General features: G+C 44.6%; 1 protein-coding gene across 1 annotated transcript in view; it reads right to left on the reverse strand.

Moving 5' to 3' along the window:
- Positions 1-23,925, reverse strand: part of TMEM117 (transmembrane protein 117) — a 57,966-nt gene that overhangs the window by 29,779 nt on the left and 4,262 nt on the right. The window contains exons 2-4 of the mRNA XM_078601539.1: positions 21,802-22,214; positions 9,535-9,829; positions 500-632 (exon numbers count right to left, since the gene is read on the reverse strand). Of these exons, the coding sequence (XP_078457665.1) occupies positions 500-632; positions 9,535-9,829; positions 21,802-22,089 (716 nt within the window). The 5' untranslated portion in view covers positions 22,090-22,214. The remainder of the gene's footprint in view (positions 1-499; positions 633-9,534; positions 9,830-21,801; positions 22,215-23,925) is intronic.

Raw genomic sequence — 23,925 nt, forward strand, 5'->3', positions numbered from 1 at the left:
ATTCTAGATTTGAAGCTTTCGTGACTGCAATGATTCATACTCTTTGGTTTTTTCGGTAAAGTCACGTAGGTAAAAATAAAATAAAATAAATGAAAACAACTAAATTAAATCACGACGTTTCGGGCGCAACACAAGCGTCCTTCTTCAGATGGGGACAACGCGCTTCACACTTAAGCGCTTCACACTTAAGCGGTTGTACTTTCGCTGCGTTTGTCCCCACCTGAAGAAGGATGCGTGTGTTGCACCCGAAACGTCGTGATTTAATTGAGTTGTTTTCATTTATTTTATTTTTTACCTACGTGACTTTACCAAAAAAAACGACGAATCGATACTTCAATTGATTCGCAACCCCGAATCGCGGCAATTCATAGAATTAGCCGCGAGCGGCGGGTGGGTTGTTTGAATCATCACCTCCGGACAGAGTGGACGAGGTCTCCTTCGGCATATTCGGCGGTGTTTATTTTTTGTTTGTGCAGGAGGTAGCAACCCTTATACTCACGTCATGTTGGGAGAGAACGTCAGCAGGAGGTTGTAGATGTGTGAGAAGAAGAAGAGGAGCATGATGGAGGTGAAGAACATGACCATCCAGGAGCCCCGGTCTTTATGGAACATCTTCAGCCTCAGCATGTTGCCTGGGCGGGCAAGTAGACAAGAGCGATGGTCATTTACAGTCGCACGCACCCTCACGTTGCCAGCCACCCCCGACGGCGCCATGAAGAATGAAATCAGAATCAGAATCCGATGAGCCATGCAGCTGGTTTTCATAGATGTCCAGTAGGGGCAGGTAAGAACGTTACAGCAACAAACAGTGCAAAAAAAAACCATGATGGTAGTGTGAAGTACAAGATATGCAAACAAATCACCCAAACGAATACAAACAAAACTCAACCATCCCCATCCTACTCTTTGGTACTTTCGGTAAAGTCACGTAGAAAGAGAACATAATAAATTAAATAATAGCATATGACGTTTCGATTGCAACACAAGCAATCATCATCAGGTACAAATGAAAGAGAAAACAAACATAGTAAACTTAGAAATATAATGCCCCCCTCTCTCTCTATTTAAGGCCTCGACACAGAGGCGTTGTTTCTCTGTGTGCCTATGTGTGTGTCTCTCTCTGTGTGTCTCTGTGTGTGTCTCTCTCTGCTTATGTGTCTGTCTATGTGTCTCCGTGTCTATGTTTTGTCTCTCTCTCAAATGTAGCAATCTTTGGAAGAATGTTATCAAGCAGGTAGGGTGTTTACTGTTATGTTAGCCGACTCTTTGTGTTGTATTGCTTTATATTTCTAAGTCTACTAGGTTTGTTTTCTCTTTCATTTGTACCTGATGATGATTGCTTGTGTTGCAATCGAAACGTCGTATGGTATTATTTCATTTATTATTTTCTCTTTATACGTGACTTTACCGAAAGAACCAAAGAGTAATTCCTGCAGTCACGAAAGCTCCAAATTAAGTTGCATCCCCATCCTACCAGGCAAAGCCCACTGAGGTGCTAACTTAATTTTTCAGAAGCGACCTGGCCACGAATGATGGCTCAACAACAAAGTGGCCCATCATTTGGACATTTATAGCACCAAAATAATCAAAAATATCTCAATGCACGTTTCCAAATGTGGAGGGGAGAAAAGCGGAAGACCCGGAGAAAGAAAAAAAATCAACGCGACCACTAAACAAAACCGAGCAAAAGATTTGGATGCCGGTTTAGCTCGGGGGCAGGGGGGGGTGATGGTGGGGGTGGGCACCGGATTAATCAAAAAAACATTGGTGTGCATCAATTACCAGCTTCAATTTAAAACCCTAATTAACGTAATGAAATATTGCTCTGTAAAAGAAAAAACGTCACTTGAAATTTCTATTAACACCCACCGCTCCATCTCTGTACCTCATCTCTTGTTTTCTCGTGACACTAACATCTCTTGTCTTTGTTTACATTCCTCCTCTCGTGTCCCTACATCTGTACCTCGTCGATATTTCTTCTGTCAACCGACTAGGATTTCATGAATCGAAAGAATGGGTTGGGTGGGTGGGTTGGGGGGCGCAGGAGGTGCCCTGCCCAGAAATATATTCTGCTGAGAGCCCCCCGGGGGGGGGGGGGGTGGGGGCTGGGCTGGGGGGCAGCAACACCACCGATGAAACTCAGCCACGGCGGTTTCTCCAGACGGTGAGCCCGCGACGCGGTGAGTTGCCGACATCAGGAGAAGGCGGCACTTGGCAGGCTTCTGCCTGAGGGTGGCCCAAAAGCCAGCATGCATTGGGCTATTTCATTTATTTTAACAAACCGACTTCCATTGCACGATTGCATGCAATTAATGCACGCATGAATTATAGGCTTCAGCAGCCGAAATTAACATGGGCTTTTTGTTTAAGATCACATCTTTGGACAATCATCAATCATGTTGCTATCTCGATTCTTTGATTCGGGGTTCTTGGTCGAGTTTTGTCAGCGACAGACTTGAAGTGATCATATGGGAAGAATAAAAATGGATATTCATAATAACAGATAAAATATTAACTTATAGAATAAACAATACAAATTTGTTACAATATATGAAATAACCCTACGTATCCTGATTTTTAGGTCATCCTGTATATTTTTAGTAACTGCATCGCTGATAAATGCTCCAGAATGCACAGTAAAACATTATCTGCGCCTGAAGCACAGGTGGAGACAAAGCTCAATTCGATATGTTAATTTACATTAAAGGTTGCACACACCATCTGCTTTCCATTACATAAACGCGTTGCTTTAAAATTGCACACATTTAATGCCGAATGCTCCGTCGATTATTGTTGAGCAGCATGGCTGCTGTCAAGATAACATACAAAAGCACGCTTCAAACGAAGGTACCCTAACGTGTGCAGGTACAGCATTTTTGTGTAAATCCACTGCTGGATGAGCCTCCCCCCCACACACACACACACTGTTATGGGGGTTATTTGACCATGCTTCCCCCATGCTGTTCAGTGCTGGTTGCTAAAGGCAGAGGGAGCAAAGATGTTGGAGCATAGTACAGTACTCCACTTGATTTTGCTGCACTGCCCTTTCTTGACCCGAGTAGCCTGAGAGGAACCTGCGACAGCTTTTTTTATCATGCGTCGTGGTCGCTCATCGGAGCCACGGAGGAGGCTCAACTGTCGCAAAGTCACGTAGGTCAAAAATAAAATAAATGAAAACAACTCAATTAAAGCACAACCGCTTAAGTGTGAAGCGGTTGTGCTTTCGCTATGTTGTCCCCACCTGAAGAAGGACGCTTGCGTTGCGCCCGAAACGTCGTGATTTAATTTAGTTGTTTTCATTTATTTTATTTTTTACCTACGTGACTTTACCGAAAAAACCTAAGAGTATGCCGCAACAGTTTCCACGGCCCCACGAAATTGGGTGAATCCGGGGCAACTTGATCTTAAGGTCCAAGATGTTGACGGCCATCACACGGCAACCCCCATTTCAAATGAAGCCCTTTAAAAAAATAAGGCAGCTGAACGCGAGGGCGTGGAAAAAAAGGAAAACGACCAAAGAAATAACACGCACATCGGAAATTAGCTTTTTTCAGTTCTGAGATATCGAACCGGGTATTCCGTTCACACTCCTGGAAATGCTCGGCGCTAACGAACAATTTTTTTGCCATCGCGCGTTCTGACACGGCAGATGTGCTTGTCAAACGGCGCTTAAATGAGAACCGCGGGGAAGGGAATGCGCGTAATTGCTTTATACATTATTGTTAGGGAAATGTCAGTCGCCGCTGCAGACAAATTGGCTGATCATTGCCGCCACCTTCCGGGGGAAGTAGACGCAACAAATGTTTTTGTCTTATCTTATATTTATACAGCGCTTTTATCCAAGGCGTGTTACAAGGGTTATAAGTGGTAGGTACAATGAGCGTAGCTAAAGGTGATATGGTGCATAGGGATGGGGGTATGGGGAGGGAGGTTTAGTGGGTATGGAAATTACGGGGGTGCCTAGGGATGTAGGGAAAGATGAGCCAGGGAGTAGAGGTGGGTCTTGAGGGAGGAGCGGAAACTCGACAGGGAGAGTGCTTCTGCCATAATGTGGAAGGGAAGTTTGCTCCAGTGCAAGGGGGCATGTAGGGAAAAAGGAGCAGAAACGGTGGATTGTGCACAAGGAGAGGGGGGAATGGTGAGGAGTAGGAGGAGAGATTGAGAGTGGAGCGGGGCGGGCGGGAGGGGACGTAAAACAAGATAAGGGAAGCGAGGCACGGTGGTGCAATTAGTTCTCCAATACGTGCCGAAAGGGTCCAGCAACCACCGCAAGCAAATGCCTGACCTGCACAAGAGGAATGTGATGCCTCAATGAGGGGGTTATAATATATACAGAAGACTATACTTTGAATTTGTCACGCTATCTATGGGACATTTAATGCCAGTATATAAATGATGAAAAGGGTGGAATAGGCTTTACCCTTTCTGGCAAAGGCAGTAACTGCTCAACCTGAGCTATTAATGATTTGAGACTTGCAAATGCCTTTATACTTACTGTTAGCCTGTTGGCATTCTCTGGCCTAACACTGGTGAGACAAGGCCATACAGAAGGCTGTCTCTGGGTGTAGGCCAATCAGTTGCAAAGACAATGCATATATTATCAGAGCATATTCTATGTTTCTTTCGGTAAAGTCACGTAAATAGAAAAAATAATAACAATAAACATATAAATGAAAATAAACAAATAATAACAATAAAAAAAAATGAAAATAAACAACACAAGTGGTCGTCATCAGTTCCTGATGACGTCGTCATTAGTTCCTGATGATGACGACCGCTTGTTTTGCGATCGAAACGTCGTGATATTTTTATTATTTTTATTCACTTTATTTGTATTCTTTTATTGTTATTATTTTGTCTATCTACGTGACTTTACCGAAAGAACCATAGCATATGAATTGCTGCAGTCACGAAAGTTTTAAGTCAAAATTTATCAGAGCATGTTTGTTTGCATGTTTTGACACAAATGTGTGTGGTTAATGCAGACTTGATGCCTGCAATACATAATCTTCACGGTGATTTGTTTAAGGAATTGTTTTATTAGTCGTATGGCAGTGATCACTTATACAGCAAGGGCCAGGAAAATTAGAATAAGCCAGATAAATGATGATAAAAATACACGCATGGGGAAATAAATCATGATTGTCTATTACATTTTTCTAAGTTGCCAATTCACTCTTGCAAGGTCATTAAACATACAAATGTGCATCACATTACAAGGAATGGACGTACTATTGGATTAGTATGACGCATTTAACTGTCTCATTTATCAAAAGTTTTTTTTATCTCAAAATCCACATATTTGATTTAAACATATCAAGGAATGCTAAGCAGTGTTGAGCAAGTGCTGAGCTGGATAACTACCAGGGCTTGCAAGGTGTTGTAGGTGTGGGACTGCGAGGAGGCTCAGAGACATGAGTGTGGAGTGTCATTCCCCCTCATATGCAGCATGCCATGGTGGCGAGATGTTAACTATCTCGCCTGGTATACAGGGGGTTCGTGGGTTCGAACCCAACCATGATGCCCGTGGATTTTTCTCCGGGTCTTCCGGTTTCTCCCTCCGCATTTAGAAACATGCGTTTTTGGAGTATTTGGCTACTATAAATGTTCACGTTATAAGCGGCCACTTCGGTGAGCTATCATTTGTGGGCAAGTCGTTCCTGTGGTGGCCTCCTACATGAAGCCAAACGGCTCATTCATGGAATTGGCCAAACATTCCAATGCAAGGCCCTCCAGAAAACGAATCTTAAGACTCAATGAGTCCTTCCTAGATCATTAATTAGCATTATTATTAGTATATATATACGGGGTAGTATCTCTTGGAATCTCTCATTTACTTGATACTTGATACAGCAAGCGTGCTGTGACGGTTCCACCTGAAGACGGAAGCTTGTGTTGCCTCCGAAACGTCGTGATTTTTATTTTATTTAAATTTTATTTTACTTTGATTAATTTAAATTTTTTACCTACGTGACTTTACCGAAAAAAACTAAGAATATGAATCCTTGCAGTCACGAAAGCTTAAAATCTAGAATTATTATTATTATTGTCACTCCTACTTTGCAGTCCAAATAATTACAGTGAAATCTCTTCGGTAAAAGTTGGCAGTTTGCGATTAAAGATGAACTCGCCACCATTCCGTGGGCTTCGACTATTGCATTCATGCCATTTCAAATGTAAACAATATTGATGTGTCTGCTGTGAGCCAGTCAGGTCTATGAAAAGACGTAGTTCACATTATATGCAAATCCTCATTTAGCAAATAAAATATAGGAGAGCATTGAAAACTGATTTTGTGAGACATTTCAGTGTTGCCTTCAGCACCACTTAGCAAAACCATCCCGCATCGTTTACCCAGAATGTAAATGTGAAATGCGGCAATTGCATCTAATTAAATGATGAATAATTGTTTTAATGAAACACTGCATTACATACAGAGGCTATATTTTATTCACGCGTTATTTAAAGTGTCATATTTTCCATGTTTTATTTAGCACTCCATAATGAAAGTGCACAGTTCATACATTCCCCGTATTTATAAATTAACAACAAAGGTTACCGTATTCTCCGGATTATGACATACTTTTTTTTCCACGGAATTTTAAATAAAAACGTTGGGGTGCATCTTATAGTCCTGTAGGTGTGTGTGTAGGTTACCAGATTTATGGGAGAGCGGTGGTGTAGTGCCTAGCGCACTGCACTATGAGCATGGCAAAACGAGTTTGATTCCCACTCACGGACCAACACCAGCGACGATTACGACCTGGTCCTGGGCCTCCCCTAGGTCGGTTCAGCATCAAATGAGTTCCTGGTGCAGTGTGTAAACATCGCCACTAGGGAGACAAAGGCGGTTGGGCACGGTGCCGGCCACCCACCCTCTCGTGTGCCGTGCCGGCCTTCATAGGTGCTCGCTAACAGCACTTGCCCCTCCAGTCTGTTAAGGCTATAAGGAAGATCGTTGTCTTCATTACCAGATTTGTATAGCTTTATTGACACCGGGCACAAATTTTGGGTGCGTCTTATTTTCCAGAGGGTCTTATAAACCACCGTATGCCCTGGTTTATGCCGATATCCATCGACAATGTTTAAGCCTGTCTGATAATCTTAACGAAATGGGTTCGTATTTTCTGAGCAAAGAAACAAGTGTGAATTTCATGAGCTGTGAGTCACAATCCATTTCATTTTACAGCTGCAATGTACAGAATGACTATTAAAAAAAACACGTTTTAAAACACGTACCACAGCTTACCCTGCAACAGTTTCATTTTATCCACGTTTCCAAGGGGATTTCTTGAAACGTTAACTGAAGAGGTAATTCAATGCCCCTCAACCCATTGCCTAGGGCAGAGTGGTACGGGAGAAAGACACACTCTGTCGCCACACTCTGCAGGCCGACAATCAACTTCCACCCACTGACACCTTGCTCCTCCAGCCAATATTCTACTCACTGCCACAGCACACACATCGCCGGCTGCTGGTTTGTATCGAAATTCTTTCGCACCGTACGTAGCCAACCGTGCTAAATCGGTTCCACTTTTTTTTTACTTTAAGTTTTTTTTTTATTCCTCTCTCCAGGAAAAAAAGTTCATAAAAAAAAATTTGCCAGGACGGTGAAGTAGGGTCAAATAGCCCGGGAAGGCCCGTAACGGCGTGGCGAGGCCCTCATCCAGGTAGCGGATTGACAAACGGGCGCTACACGTACACCATCAGGATGCTATTGCAAGAAAAAAAACCCGATGCACAAAGCAGAGTACACGATTCCAAGAACGGCTGTCAAACAGAATTCTCTTAGAAAAGTGGTTCGTTCAATGACGCTTCTATGGCGTAATGGTGGCCAACAATTTCTTGTCATCCAGAGGTGGTGGTTCGATCTTCCGGTGCGGCAGTTCAAACAACGGCGCGGGTTTCTTAACCACACCCCCCACCCCGCCTCTTGACTGCCCAGCAGCATAAAAGGATACACCGGCAATTAGCCAATTGGCAAGGCGATTGACTAACTCCCACCTCTTCCAAGACGTTCGTCAAGCATCACACAGTCGGCTAAATGATCTCTAGAGGAGCTCTCTAGCTCTCACTCTCGCGGAAGCAATTCCGCCAGCAGTGGCACGAGCAGGCGATTGCAGCGCTGCACCTTTAACCCCCTGTTCTGTTGACTCCAATACGTCGAGCTACTTCTTAATGGAAACCCATTAGCTGCCAATGTAACCATAGCAACTTGCATGCCACGGCTGTCACGGCCAACAGAACTGGTGGAGTGTTTCTTTTTTTTATGACCAATTTCAGCTCAATTGCACTTTTGGAACTTCCAAAGCCATCAGAGTCCCGCACGGCACACGGGAGGATGGACCCCCCGCCCCGCACCTGACACCCGTAGAGATTTTTTTTCGTGCGGATACCGGTGACCGTGCCGAGGCCATTAACTCTCTCGACTTGACAACCGGGTTTTAATCACGAGTGGCTGCCCAGATTCGATCGCCGGATCTCAGCGGGGGGGGGGGGGGGTCTCTGGCATAATGCTCTCACATCTCACATCGGCAGAGTATAATCCCCAGTGAGCCACTCGGCCAAACTCGACAATTTGAATTTAGAGCGGCTGACGCAACAAAATCTTGAAGCTTCCTTCTGTGCACCGCCGTTCGACTAGTTGAGGTTCCTAACAGCATTAGCCCCAATCGTGCCACCTAGTTGCCCTTCCACCTCCTGTCCTGATTGTCACCCGTCTCGTTATAGCGGTTTCCCCGGTTGCATAAATTAGAAATGTCATTACCTCAATCGTTACGCGCTACGGTACAATTTGCCGTCCGTGTGGGGCCAGGCTGTCTGTGTCACACACGCCACTGGTCGCTCAGCCCCTTAATGATCGAGGCTCCCTCATAGTCAACCAGGAGATGAAATAAACCCATCGAGACACGTGAAAAACATCGCCTCTCTTGCAAGGGCGACCTTGGTTGCATCATCTCTCTTTGACAACACGATATTTGAAAAACATTTTGAGTACACAATCGTTTAAAAGAAATCAATTTGCCCAACGTGCTTTTGCTGTTTCTTTTTATTGTCGATTTTTTTTGCCGTAATGTTTATACGACTGCCCCTGCACAGCATCTTGGTGATGCATTTAGTATGTTGACACTGCAAGGTAAATGTGCAGCCCTGCAATTGCTTATTCATGCCACTGATGACGAAAGGGCCTCCACTCGAGAGAAAACGCCTCTTGAGGCTATCTTGGCCTACTCTTCACACTCGTCAGACATCTTTGAAGAGGTGGTAGTAGCCACACTTCATCCTATCACAAGTTAGACCTACCGTGTACCCAATAACCCTTCTGGTAGGACAGAAGGGACGGGCGGGGGGGCGTGTTTAAGAAATGCAAGAACCTTGCACCGATGTTTCAACTGCCGCACCCGGAGGTCAAATCGAACCGGCGACCTCTGCATTGCAAGTCCGGCCCGCTAACCGTTAAACACCACTGGGGCATCACCGCAGGGAAAACCTTCGCGAAAGCCACACAAACGACGGGACGGGCGGACGACCTACCGAACAGCGCCTGGTGGATGATGAATTTTCCCACGAGCATGCCGCCCGCGATGCCGCAGAGCCACGTGCACACCTTGAGCACGCTCCACCAGCCGCCCGGGTACTTGTTGACCACGAGGGAGAAGCAGTTCCCCACCACCGCCACGTTGGCCTCGGTGCGGCTGTGCGACACGGGGTCCTCGGCGAACATGAGGAAGTTGAGGAGTGTGACGAGGTAGGCGATGAAGAGGCGCAGCCACGGGTGCTGGAAGTAGTGGCGGAACAGCGCCAGGTGGCGCACGAAGCGGCCCTGGCCCTGTCGGAAGAATTCACCCACAGGAGTCAGGAAGCCGACCACGGTATGTTTCTAGAAGTGGTCGGGTGGCTCGGGGGTCAGGGCGTTGTGCTGGCACTGCCGAGATCTCGGCGTCGCTATCTCAATTCGGGCAGCCACCTGTGGTGAAGATCGGTTTTCAAGTGTAGCAAATTGGTGGTCTCGGCCCGGTGACCGGGGACTGCACAGAAAGAAATCGTCACGTTAAGTTTGGATTTTGTTTACTTAATTTGCAAAAAAAATCCAGACCCTAGATTTGAAAAGTGTCAGTTTGTCTGTCATGTGGACAATCTCACAGCAGGAGTGTATGGGTAAGTGCAGCCAATCCCACGAAAAATGTGTTCTGCAGCCATTCTCTGGAGCAAGGGGCACATTGCTTTTCGAGATTGATTAATCAATTTTCAAAAAATAAATGAACAAAAGTCTGCAGGAACACTCTGCAACAGATTCTATTCTGTGCTGGGCATTTGCCGCTGTAGAAAAACTTTCCCAATGTTCATCTGAAGATATGATTGAGTGTCATTTTGACGTAAAGCTTGGGGGAGGCCTTCATCCATCGAACAGTGGCTTGATCATGCCTGATAACCACGATGATGATGGTAACTTTACGTGCTCCCTTAACAAGTCTCATCACGTGCACTAAGGGAAATAAGATAGATCGCTGGGCGTATAATGTAAAATAAAGGTTAATGGCCATGCTAGGCTACTGTGGATTTATAGTTGACTGCAAATGATACGTGTAACAATAAATGTCAACAATCTATATTAGAATTTTAAACCAACCTCACATAAAATACTTGAGCATGATAATAAAATGAAATTAATGCAAACAGCACAGCATCTACATATATAATAATAATATCATCATCTCTATACCAAAATTGTAACCCTTTTTATTGAAAAAGTGCTTCATGCCTTGGATATAATAAGAAACACGCCAAAAATTTAGTAATTTTAAGGAAGCCGACAGGCTCGTTATTGCTATGCTGCTGAAGTAATAAACTCGTCCGTCTGTCTGCCTGTCCATCTGTCAATCCGTTCAAGGACATTTATTTGTAACGTTTTCAACAAAACTACAACATTCATAAACCAATCACTCGAGGATTTACGACACTTTTCACCGATAATAATGAGTAGATCTGTGGATTTTAGACAAGACTGGCAAGTCAATGGTTTTTTTCTTATTTCCTAAAAGCATCTTTATAGCTACAGAAAATGAATCACCAGCGCAATCAATGCTCAAATTTTTTTCTGTGAATGCCGGCGCTTGCGTCAAATATAATGGAGGTGCCCTTCCCCCAGGATGCCCGCGTCTTCGTGCTTCTGATAGATGCTGTTGCATTTGGACGCTGTAGCAAGTCTGAATTATGCATGGGCATTTTTTATTATAGACATTTAATTAAAAGTGTTATAAGCTGCTGTGGGGCTACGCAGCTCGCCTATACCAATGCCCAGATCTGTATAGTGTGGGGCAATGCAATAGCTTTTTTAAAGCATTAATATATATAATAACATAACCAGCATGCTCAACACACAGGCGCGGGTGTATGGATGTAAGCAAGGGCCGCCACCAAAATGGAAGCTAACTTTCCCCAGGGGAACCATGTCTCCTTGCTTCTGTGAGAAGCAGTTGCATAAAGACAGATTCTAGAGTGAGTCTAAATTGTGCGTGATAACTTTTAACCACCGTACAGGCATTTATCTTTTGTTTTATTTAAAGCTTTCGTGACTGCAGGGATTCATATTCTTGGTTCTTTCGGTAAAGTCACGTAAAAGGGAAACAATAAAATAATAAAAATATGAAAACAATAAAATTCTCACGACGTTTCGATTGCAACACAAGCAATCATCATCAGGTGTGAAAATCACATCAAGAAAATTTGAAAAAAGTGGCTGTTTTTTCTTACCGTTAGCACCACGGACAGCGACTTGGCAGTTGTTATTATTTTATTGTTTCCCTTCTACGTGACTTGACCGAAAGAACAAAGAACAGGCATTTCTCTCTCAACGGTGCGGGCTGACGTCGGGTAGCAGTGGGCAGCGCGGGGAACTCCATGATTGGCCCGTGCTGCCGTGCTCCCTCATCTATGCTGCTTGCCTCCACAAACCCACGTTGGCCAGCGTGGTGAAGGGAGGTCAAACAACTCTCTCAACCTGTACGGTGTGGGAAGGCGTTCATCCAGCAGTGGATTGACCATGGCAGAGGATGATGATGACGATGATGAACGAACTAGCGTGTCCGTCTAGTAATCGAACGCAGGATTCAAGAGAAACATTGCAAGATTTGAAAGCTCTCCAAAAAGTAGCTTGTGTCGTAAAACCAGGCCGAGACCGCGGTGTAAATAAAACCTCTCCCTCTCTCTCCTGATTGAGATGCTGCTCGCCTCCGCGGTAATAGCAGCCTTTTTGCGTTGGAGACAAAATCAGATGGAAATGATCCACATCCACCATCCACAGCCAGCTAAGAGGATTACAACGGCATGACAAGCGGAAAGCTAGCGGGCACACAATGCCCATAGCGTAGGAAAAATCGTTAGCAGGGTCGCCGTACGAGGCGGCCCAAGCCGAGGAGCGTGGAGCTCCAAGAAAATCCACGACGAAAGCCATCTAGTTGTGCCAGGAGCGGTGTGTGGATTCTGTTAATCCTTTCATGCGCGGGCGCGTTTGATTTCCAAACCACCGCCGTTGTCTGTAACGTGAGTAACAAAAAAGCTCCCGGTGAGCGAGACTGCTCGAGCGCAAATGTTGGTTCGTGTGCAATGTCAGTAAAGCCGTCACTGCGCCGCCTCTCGACGTGCGAACGGTTACATTCCAGCGTGCCAACGGTATTCATGCAAATTTTACGAATGTCGGGGGGGGGGGGGGGTTGGGATAGGGTTACCAGTAGCTAGATCGTGTAGCCTGACGCCGACGGCCCTGCACTGGGCTGAAAAATGTTGCGTTGGCTCAAACGGCTGCCATTCAAGTCGTGCGTTTGACATTTCACAAATGGGAGTGTCAATGCGAGGGCCGCCCGCGAACTTGCGTTGGCTCTCTCGCTCGCGATGTGTGCTTTTGGGGGGGCTGCGGGCTCCCTCCGTCGGGTGCTCGCTGAATGGTGATGGGCCCCACATTCACTGAAATAGGAAAGACCGTGGCAACACCGTTGTGGATTCCCACAGGCACGACACGACCGAAGGGGGAAAAAAAACAACGATTCTTGCATTAAATTTCGATTTAAAGCTTTCGTGACTGCAGGGATTCATCTTCTTGGTTCTTTCGGTAAAGTCACGTAGAATGGAAATAATAAAAGAATAAAAATAAAACATAATAAAATAATTCTCAAATAATAAAATAATAAAAATAAAACATAATAAAATAATTCTCACGATGTTTCGGCCACAACGCAAGCATCCGTGCGTTGTGGCCGAAACATCGGGAGAATTATTTTATTATGTTTTATTTTTATTATTTTATTATTTCCATTCTACGTGACTTTACCGAAATAACCAAGAAGATGAAAGCCGTATGACTTACTTATTGAGACATTCCAGTGGTGAATTGATAATAAAGTGTCACACTTACTTTACTACGGTTATTTGAACTCAAACGAAGTTTTCTTTGCACTGCATGTTACGGTAGCCTTAACGGTAACTTGAAGACATCACAAAAACAAAAAGAGACATGAAGAATATCTCCACATAGTCGTGGATGTAACTGTGACCCTCTGGCTGCACACCTGAACACACACACACACGACACAAAGATTTTCAACACTCCATAATGTTCATTTCCCCCTCAATTGTATTCCGATTATGCTATCCGTGCCACGCGATGAGTTGGAAACGTTTTCACTTGGAAGTTTCACAGCGAGCAGGGCACCACCCTGTGTCAGAAAACGGCCCCAGTAGGTGAGATCACATCGTAACTTCTGAAGCCACGTCCATAGATGCCTTCATTTTTCCTGCAAGTGTTTTTGTTTTATATGTCAATAAAACCAAATGTTTAATTCCCAAAGCTATACTTTTGCCAAATAAAGTTAAAAACTAAGCGTATTACCCCCCCCCCCCACCTTCTTCCCCACCACGCCCGCTCCCTCTACTCCCTTACTTCAGTTTTTCTTCCCTCACCTTCCTCTCCCCTCGTAATAGTACATGTGGACGCAGTGGCGGTACACCGGTGCAGCATAACACACCGGTCCTAATAAAACAATCTAACGATGCCGCTGCTGCGCCTTGAGTGAGCTGCAGACTCTCCATCAGAAGTTGCCTGAGATCCAGCAGCTGTTCTTCCAATTCGAACGTGCGACACCGCGAGCCATAATCTTTCGATGACACCGTCCGCCAAGTAATGAGTCCGACAACGAATCGAGGAACCGTGCGGCCAAGTCTCGGGCTCGATGAGTCAAATCTGCCTTTGGAACAACGAGCAGCCAATCGTCACCAGGCTCTACGGCAACAGACTGTGAAGCTTCGTTTCGATTTAAAGCTTTCGTGACTGCAGGGATTCATCTTCTTGGTTCTTTCGGTAAAGTCACGTAGAATGGAAATAATAAAATAATAAAATAAAACATAATAAGCTAATTCTCACTACGTTTCGGCCACAACGCAAGCAGCCGTCTGACAGACCTGGTCTTCACCTGAGGACGGCTGCTTGCGTTGTGGCCGAAACGTCGTGAGAATTATCTTATTATGTTTTATTTTATTATTTCAATTCTACGTGACTTTACCGAAAGAACCAAGAAGATGTGAAGCTTCGTGTTCAGACGCTCGCAGCGTTCGCCCTCCGACTGCTTTGGCGTCACGAGAACTGATTTTGACCGCACCACCCCGCAAGCTTTTCTGACCGGGTTTGCGAATCGCGGAAAAAGAAATAATTACTGGGAAAAATTGTGCATATTTTTTATATCGTGCATCGGTGTGCCGCCAATACGTTTGTATACACCGCTCGCGGTCCCCACTTGGTGGGACGGCAAGCCTCATCTCTCCCCCCTTCTCTCAACTCAGGACCACAGCTTTCAGCACTTATGTCCGTGGAGTTTTTGTAACTCCCCCACCCCCGGTCCTCCCCATATTTGTCGCGGTTCGTGCTCTGTATCAGACTCCTACTGAAATATATATATTTTTTAAACGAGATATATTCCAGTTGTTTTTTGTGGGCATTCATTGGGAATTGGATTGAGACTAAAACGTCACTAACTTTGAGCACTTGGTAAATTCAAAGGCAGCTGAAACCAGAATTCAAAGCCCCAGACTCTCACAGTGGTGTCAGCTCAGTCCTCTGACCCTTGAGCCATTAAGTTGCATTATTATAAAATAATCCAATTCGAATGTCTGTGATCCCTAGCAAGAGCTCTCCTATGTCTGTGTGTATATTGAACTTCTTTCGCAACGTACGTAGCCAACCGTGCTACCGGCTGCAACAAGAGGCAACTGGTCCACCTTAATGCAGCAATTAAATAACAGAAAGAAATATTGAATGGAAGAAAATCAACCAATCAAGCAGATGCAAATTGAATTTCACACACCAGCAGGAATGTGCTTTCATGAGCCTAGAGTTAATTTTCTGAATTTAGCACGAAATAACTCTGGGCACTATACAAAGTAGCATTTATCTGGGTGTAATGAGAGTAAAGATTTTTCATTTGCACGTTAAGTCGAGGCTATAAAAAGCATTTTTAGGGGTATAACAAAAACACAATTGTGAAAACACGATACAACACTACTATCTATACTCTTAGGTTTTTTCGGTAAAGTCACGTAGGTAAAAATAAAAAATGAAAAAATATATAATAATAGAAAAATATTAATACATTATTTATTTATTTTCCCTACGTGACTTTACCGAAAAAAACCTAAGAGTATGAATCCTTGCAATCACGAAAGCTTCAAATCTAGAACTTACTATCTATATTAAACTCCAGTACGAAATGTCTTTAAAAGGTCCAATTAGAGTTTGTATACCAAAACCAGCAATTGGAAACTGTCCCAATTTAATTGATGTAATGCCGCAAGATCATTAAATCCCAAAACAAAAAACTATTCATGAGCTTTTTAGATTAATGTTTCCATTGAATGTTGTGTGAACGGAGTGCTCTTGCTAGTCACATCTAGAAACCCTGCAGCGTTTAACATGCGTGACTCTAAATTAATGGAAGTCTGTATATTCGTGAACTTATTTCTGAATGGAGTTCTATTTATTGTCCACAAACAATGCATAATACGTTGTTAAGACTTCGTTACCTTTTGATTTGAAGTTTGAACAGTGCCTCGATTATTTAGCTGGAGTGCTCTTGTCAATAACATCCAGCAGTATTTGTTGAGCAGGCCTGACTGCTGATGCATCCCTAAAGGTCAAAACCAGTTCACAGTTTGTAAGTTTAAACATATCCTACTGGACAATGTTGTTTGTCACGTAATCAACAAAATAAGCCAATTCATTTCTAGTTCAGTATGTGTTATTAGTTCAGCACACTGGTGTTACTCTCCAACACACCGGTGTGCTGAACTATAGTTACGAATCGGCATGTTTTGTTTACGTGACAAACCTTACTTATTGGCTGTGTTGGGTGGTGGCGGGTTTAACGACACATTTTTATTTACGTGATCTAACCCAAAAAAAACCCTCTATTATGGATTGTATTACACTGAAAATAATTTCCAGGAACACGAGTGATGGTTGCCAAATCATTATTGTCATATTGCTGAATGGCAATTTATGGGATAAATAAAATAAAATAATCGAGTCAACGACTGCACTTCTGCACTAACTTTGTGACAGCGCAGGGTAAACGCCACTTAGTGCAATCGTCCGTAAAGAAATAACCTGGTCACGCAGGTTACCTACTCTCGCTGGGATGATTCCCCAAGGTCACAGGAAGCCAACCACTGAACACTGACAAATAAAACACAGTGGACCTGGCTGTGAAAGGGCTGCTTCGTTCATCTGCGGTGTAACAAAGCCGAGCAGCAGTGTGAGCGCTGAACTATTAGAGCCCCCCTTTTATGGTATGGTGAGTTCACAATTTGATTAATAATAACATCATAAATATTACACCTTAGAGGTGCATTTAATTTCTGCTCCCTGTTGCCATTATCTCCGCTCTTGGATTTGAATTTCAAATGCAATTATTTTGCACACACTTCTAAAAGTGCATTATATGCACGTGGGAAAAGGCTCGTTTTTTTCACGATTCACATTTACAATTTTATACGTACGTACTTCCAGTGTATGTCAAGGGAACCGTATGGTATATTCCTTACAGTATATGCTTTTCCAGCTTGATTAGAAAATTTGCATATATTATGGCATAATACATTTTAACGCCGTCAACTATTGTATATAGAGTAACATTTTCACGGTCAAGATTAAAGTTATAAATCAATAGTTTGTTTTTATTGTGGTACAAAATGTATGAATCGAACAGAATCAATACTTGATTTGCTCCCCTCCCATGAATAACCCACATTGACCAGTATGGTGAAGTATGATCGTACATCTGCCATGACTGATATGGCGTGAGAAGGCCTTCACCTGGCAGTGAGTGGACTGTGCATTATCATTACATTAAATAGTATTTTCCAGTCGTTTATTGTGAAATATCACCACAGAAAGCCATTTTCAAGTAACTTTCGCTGCTCCCTCGTGCATAATTCGTGGACATTCTTTAAAAAAATAACATTAAAAAAAATTTAAATTCAGTCGTGGACACATTGCGACAGGCACCTAATAAGTGCTAATTCTAATTTTATTGCATGTGGGATTTACTCACGAGAACAAGGGGGCGATTGTTCATTATTACGCCTGCAATCAAGGTTGCGGTTTTATAATTGAGAAGAGATCAACTGACAGCATCTTATGGGAACACGAGTCCCAAAATCAACGTCATACTTTGACGGATGGGTCAACTGCACGGGCAGTCAATACTCAAAGAAGGGACCGAACATAAATGGCTTTCGAATGCTATTTTTGAAACTCATAGGACAGCGTGTGTCCATATAACCCACAAAACATACCCAGGGGTCAGTGAATATGAAATGTACCCTTGTTGGGTGTTTTATTTCTTCTTAGCCTAGTGGGTTTACTGTTATTTTTCTCTGGTGAAATGATACACGAAGTATTGTTGCATAATTTGTTTTCAAGAAATAAACCAGCTGACTGGGTGGAAGGATATAGGGCATCCCTGAAAGTGCACCAAGTCAGGTTTACATTTCGCCTGAAAATTCCAACAATCCAAATATTAATGGGAAAAAACACATTTGTAGGCCAAAGGTTGACGAATTAAAATGTAAATTTTAATGAAGCCAGACCCCTATATTTATTTATTTATATCATTAATTTATGATCGTCTACAATACAGCACAATGGCGCACGGTGAGTTTTATGCGATGCTGCAGGTGCTGCGATTAATGGGCCCCATGATTTTTGTGGAGTGCTCTGGCCTATAAACACAAGGTGGAGCCAGCAGTATTTGTTGAACTGGTCCGATGCCCCTCATGAGACTTGAAGTCGAAACCAATCCAGAGTTCATCTTATACAAATTCTGCTGGAAACCATTGCTCAATATAACCCATAGGAAGTTGGACAAGCTAATGCAAAATGTAAATTTTGTCATAACTTAAATCCAAATAAATTGAACATTGTTTTAGAATGAATCATCAGCTATCATCTATCCACTGCTGGATAAAGGCCCAGCCAAACCGCTGTTATCTCTCATGGGCTTGCGATGCAATACGCCGTCTAAAATCCTCCACATGAGCCGATTCATCTTTCCATCTCCACAGTAAATGTCCTCTGAGGTGTATTCCCTCCCTTGGCCACCACTGCATCGTTGTTCGCAACAACTGGGCTATCTTCCCTTCGAGTATCGTGTCAACAGCCGATATGACATCCCCAACTCGCATATATCCTGGAGAGCATTATAAAGGCACGGAGAGTTTCATGCTTAGAATTAATACAGACCATAGTTACAAATCACAATGCTATGAAGATAACATTCCCCAACACCTATAGACTTAAAAGATAATTATGCCAAAATTGCAGTGCTGGCAAACACATTTAATAGCTCAGAAACAAGCGTAACATAAACTGCTACCACTTAACAATAAACGGTAGTAAACAACTGCATGGCTTCTGTGTGTGCACTTTAGCGCGACGTTTTCGCTGAATCGCAAAAGCGATGAGTTACACGGCGATGAAAGAAGCCTGAAAAGATTTAAGATTGCGATGCATTTTGGATTCACGGCTTCCTCCAGATGCATTCATTGCAAATAAAAAGGTTCATCAGAGGGTGTTTTAAAAGGTGCAGCGGCTCTGCAATTGCTTGCTGGCAGAATGGCCTCCTCCATAGGGAGCTCTTGGAGAGGCCGTCGTGGGTATTTGGCCTTCTCTTCCACGCCGGCCAGACATCCTGGAAGAGGCGAAGCTTATGTTTGTGTGAACAAACTACATATTCTTAGGTTTTTTCGGTAAAGTCACGTAGGTAAAAAATTTAAATTTATAAAAGTAAAATAAAAAATAAAATAAAAATCACGACGTTTTGGAGGCAACACAAGCTTCCGTCTTCAGGTGGAACCGTCACAGCACGATAGCTGTATCAAATGAGAGAAATTCCAAGAAAACAGTCCTTGTATATATACTGGTTGAGGGTGGGAGGAGCCAAGGTAGGCCCTGAATATTCTTTTTGTGAGGTTGGGTGCGGCTGAAGCTCGCTGTTAGGAATGAGCCTTTGTTGTGTAAACTACGTGCGGTTGATGTAGAGGTGCGTGTAAATGGGACTGAGCCTTTTGTTATGTAGAGGTGGTGCAGCTGAAATCGCTGCCAGGAATGAAACGTCGTAATTTGTATTTAATTTTTATTTAACTTTTATTAATTAAAATGTTTTACCTACGTGACTTTACCGAAAAAACCTAAGAATATGAATCCTTGCAGTCACGAAAGCTTCAAATCTAGAATGAACAAACTACGGTGAAAGTGCAGCCCTTGTAATTGCTTGCTCTCGTCGTTGCCGACGACAGGGCCTCGACGACAAAAACCTCTAGGGCAGCGTTTCTCTCAAACTTGTTTGGCCCGTGGAACACCCAGCCCACCCCACCGCTGGTGACAATACGCATTCACTGATCTCTCTAAATACCGGTCACACAAAATTATTCATATGAGCAGAACATTAAAAAAACATTTTTTTTTTTAGGGGGAGGCATTTAGATGTTTGGGTTAGAGTCGTTTAATCAGGGTGGGTTTACCTAAATTAGTTTTGAAATGAAATGTCATAAGTGAAATATTGATTAACGTCCGAAACAAAAGGCATAAACGTTGTTACTACAGTCCGGATCAACCTGCGTCTGCATCACAGCTCCACGCACCACCTGGTGGACCATCGCGGACTACCGGTGGGACCAGGAACCGCACTCTGAGAACCACTGCCAGAGAGCCCCATCGAGAGGATATCGTGGCCTCATCTTCCACCTTGGCCAGGTTTTCACCGTAGATATTGAAGCACCCACACTTTACCCCACCACTCGCGACCTGACGACCGACTGGGTTCTGCACACAGATACTGCTGGGCGGACAGTCATGGACGGGCGGGTGGGTGTTGGGGATTCAAGAAACTTGCCACTTGTTTCAACAACAGCCGCGCCAGGAGATCGACCTCTGCATTGCAAGTCCAGTGCGCTCGCCATGACATCATTGTCTACGCGTGCTCTCACGGTGATAAACACATCGATCCCCATAAAGCAAGGTCACATTGGGCCGAAATCAAGGCACTCGTCATCCCCGTGTGAAGTGTTCGCCGTTTCCAACTATGTTCCGAGTTTGTATTTTTTTTGGGTTGTTGTGTAAAACGCGCAGGAAGCTGTTTCCCCTCCCCCTCTCAGTGTCATCCCGGATTTTAAAAGGGCCACACATTCTCGTGGGAGTCAGTCTGCTGAAAAGTTCAACGTGCAGTCGTGCATGAGACACTCCGGAGTGTTATAGAATTATTGACCAGAAGCAATGACCTTTTCCCATCTGGACGTCCAATCAATACATTCAGTAACGTTTTACTGGCTGCATTTAATGGCTTGAAACAGTGTCGTTTATGTATAATGGTATGAAAGGCAAGGCACGGATAATTCGTTTTTAAAACTATGACCGATGGTGTGATTCCCATTTGAGAATAATTGTTTACATCATCCTTAGATTCGTCCGGATATTATTTAATGTGACCTCCAGATCACGTCTCTATAATGACTGGACTTTATTTACTTTGTAAAGCCTATATAATACTCGATCATAATCATTCCTGCCATAACACTAGATGATATTATCGTGCCCCCAATAAATATTTCTTTATCAGATTATAACAGTTTTTGATGTATTCGTTTCGTTCAAAATTGTCAAGTATTTTGGTGATCCACTGCTGGATGAAGGCCTTCCGATGCAGCTTCGCATGGCTCTCTTACATCGCGTTGGGCGTAGCATGGACACTTCATTTATGCCTGTATTTCTCCCTCGCCTAGTTCGCAGGAGGTCATAGGTTCGATCCCGGACCCTGACGATGCCTGTTGCCTTTGTATATTTGGAATTCCCGTGTTCCCCCCTCCACGTTTCGAAACAACGTGCGTCTTAAGATTATTTGGCTGCGGCTGCTTACGATACATTCCCACGTGTGTTGACGATGTTATCAGCCACTTCGATGAGCCACCACGTGTGGCCAGGTAGACTCTGAAAAATAATAACTAGGCGGGAGCTATACCTGTTCAGTAAAAAAAAAAGTCGTTTAGGTGAAAATATCTCTAGGGGTCAGTCGGGTTTCTCTCTCTCAATTCTGTCGCAACGTCAAACTCACTTTTGTTACCGGGTGCCAACCCCCGACACACAACGCACTCGCCGCACAAATTCCCGCGATCCGCTCATGCGCATCGCAACGTGAGGCTGAAACTTTGCATCACTCCACCCCTCGATGCAAAACCTCCTCTTGACTCCCGGGCGCTGACCTGGACAGGTGCGCCGTGCTGGTGGTGGTCACCGCTGCCGGTCCCCATCTCCACCCAATCCAACTCATCTCCTCCGACTCCTCTTGACGCTCCATCTCCCGCTCCTGCCAGACGGCTCTGCTCCACTTGCTCCGGGGTTCCCCACGCTTCCACGGGGCGGCTAGCGACCGAGCCCCCTGCCGGGTCCACCTCTTCGGGGGCCACGGGTGCCACCCCGGCCCTGCATGAGCCCGGGGCCACCAGCCGCGGGGATCCACGCCCGTCGAGCCCTCGCATTCCCTCCGGCATGACCGCCCGATCCTGCGCCGCCTGTGCCCCCGGCCGCTTGCCCAGTCGTCACCGCCGTCTCTCCACCGCTCGTCTCTCTCGCTCTCCGTGCAGGTCGGGGTCCTCTTCCACGAGAGGGAGCCCTTCTGTCCTCGCAACCGCAAGCACACGCGGCATCAAGAGGCTGGCACGTAAGCGCCACGGGGGCTTGGCGTGATCTGCTCGGTACCGCATGGGATGACAACAGCTACTAGTGTCCAAAATCTGCGGAAAGTTTAGCATATATACGCGCGCACACTTAATTGTTATTTTTTTATATTCCAGAGACCATTGGTTCACAACCTCTCTGGGCCTGTGGATTATTGTCAAACGTCACAAATGTTGCGTGGGACGACTCTGCACCAACAAAGTTATACAACATTATGAGGACTCGCAAGCAATTGGCAGTCAGTCAATAATAGCCAGTGGTGAGCACCAGTGGTCCATTGACCACAGGATGGGAACCATTGCTGGAAATCTATCATCCACAATTTTTGTTCCCAAAACGATATTTTCCGTAAAACCTGCTACGGTACCTTTCTTTAATATATTTTTGTTCATATACAGCTGCTATGTCGACCTTGCCATCATCCATATGTTTCATCTACAATATTATATGCTTAACAATCAATGTTAGCATTTGCCGCTATTGGTGGTTCCGATAAGCCCCTTTTTGCTTTTGAGTGGAATTTATTTGTGCTACAAATTATTCCGTTGAGCCATTTTCCCGGCCAATATTTCATAAGCGAGATCCGTGGTGCATTAAGCAGACCAGCAAAACAATACGAAAAAAACACCAATGGCTCAGTGGGTATGAGATCTCTCATTTCCATGGCTGCATTTTCTTCAGGGGAAAGCAGTCGCCAAAGCAGGCATTCATAACATGCCAGACGGCGGGAAGGTGTTCATAACAGGTGAAAGCATAAAGCGAGCAATCATTACGAGAGGGGCAGACTTTCAAAATAAGCCAGAGCAGATGTCTGTAATAGGGCGGGGGGGAAGGGAAAACCAGGGGCAATGTCAGAGGGCACAGAAGGGCGCCGAAAGCTCCATCTACATCAAGCGACTGTGCAAGGTGCAGAGATGCTTACGCCGTGTATAATAAAAACACCGATAAAACTGCATATTCCAGCACGTACATTATTGCAGATATCACAGCAAGAAAATGGGCGTACGATAGCAGAAGCAGCAACGAAAATAACGTTGTCGATTGAGAAATCACAAATGGTGGTCATTGAATTATATAACTAGCTTTTTTGCCCGTCCAAGGACGGGTGTATGTATATTTCAGTAAATCTGAAATATTCAATAGAAAAATTGTTCAGCTCATGATTATTAATGAAGGGGGGAGGGGTTGCTCCATGTGGAGTGACGTCACCCGCTAATGGTTATTGTGGAGGGGTGCTGCATGTGGAGTGACGTCACCCGCTAATGGTTATTGTGGAGGGGTGCGGCATGTGGAGTGACGTCACCCGCTAATGGTTATTGTGGAGGGGTGCTGCATGTGGAGAGACGTCACCCGCTAATGGTTATTGTGGAGGGGTGCTGCATGTGGAGTGACGTCACCCGCTAATGGTTATTGTGGAGGGGTGCTGCATGTGGAGTGACGTCACCCGCTAATGGTTATTGTGGAGGGGTGCTGCATGTGGAGTGACGTCACCCGCTAATGGTTATTGTGGAGGGGTGCTGCATGTGGAGTGACGTCACCCGCTAATGGTTGTGGAGGGGTGCGGCATGTGGAGTGACGTCACCCGCTAATGGTTATTGTGGAGGGGTGCTGCATGTGGAGTGACGTCACCCGCTAATGGTTATTGTGGA

Source organism: Lampetra planeri, chromosome 16 (assembly GCF_965212315.1).
Source record: "Lampetra planeri chromosome 16, kcLamPlan1.2.h2, whole genome shotgun sequence".
Taxonomy (NCBI): domain Eukaryota; kingdom Metazoa; phylum Chordata; class Hyperoartia; order Petromyzontiformes; family Petromyzontidae; genus Lampetra; species Lampetra planeri.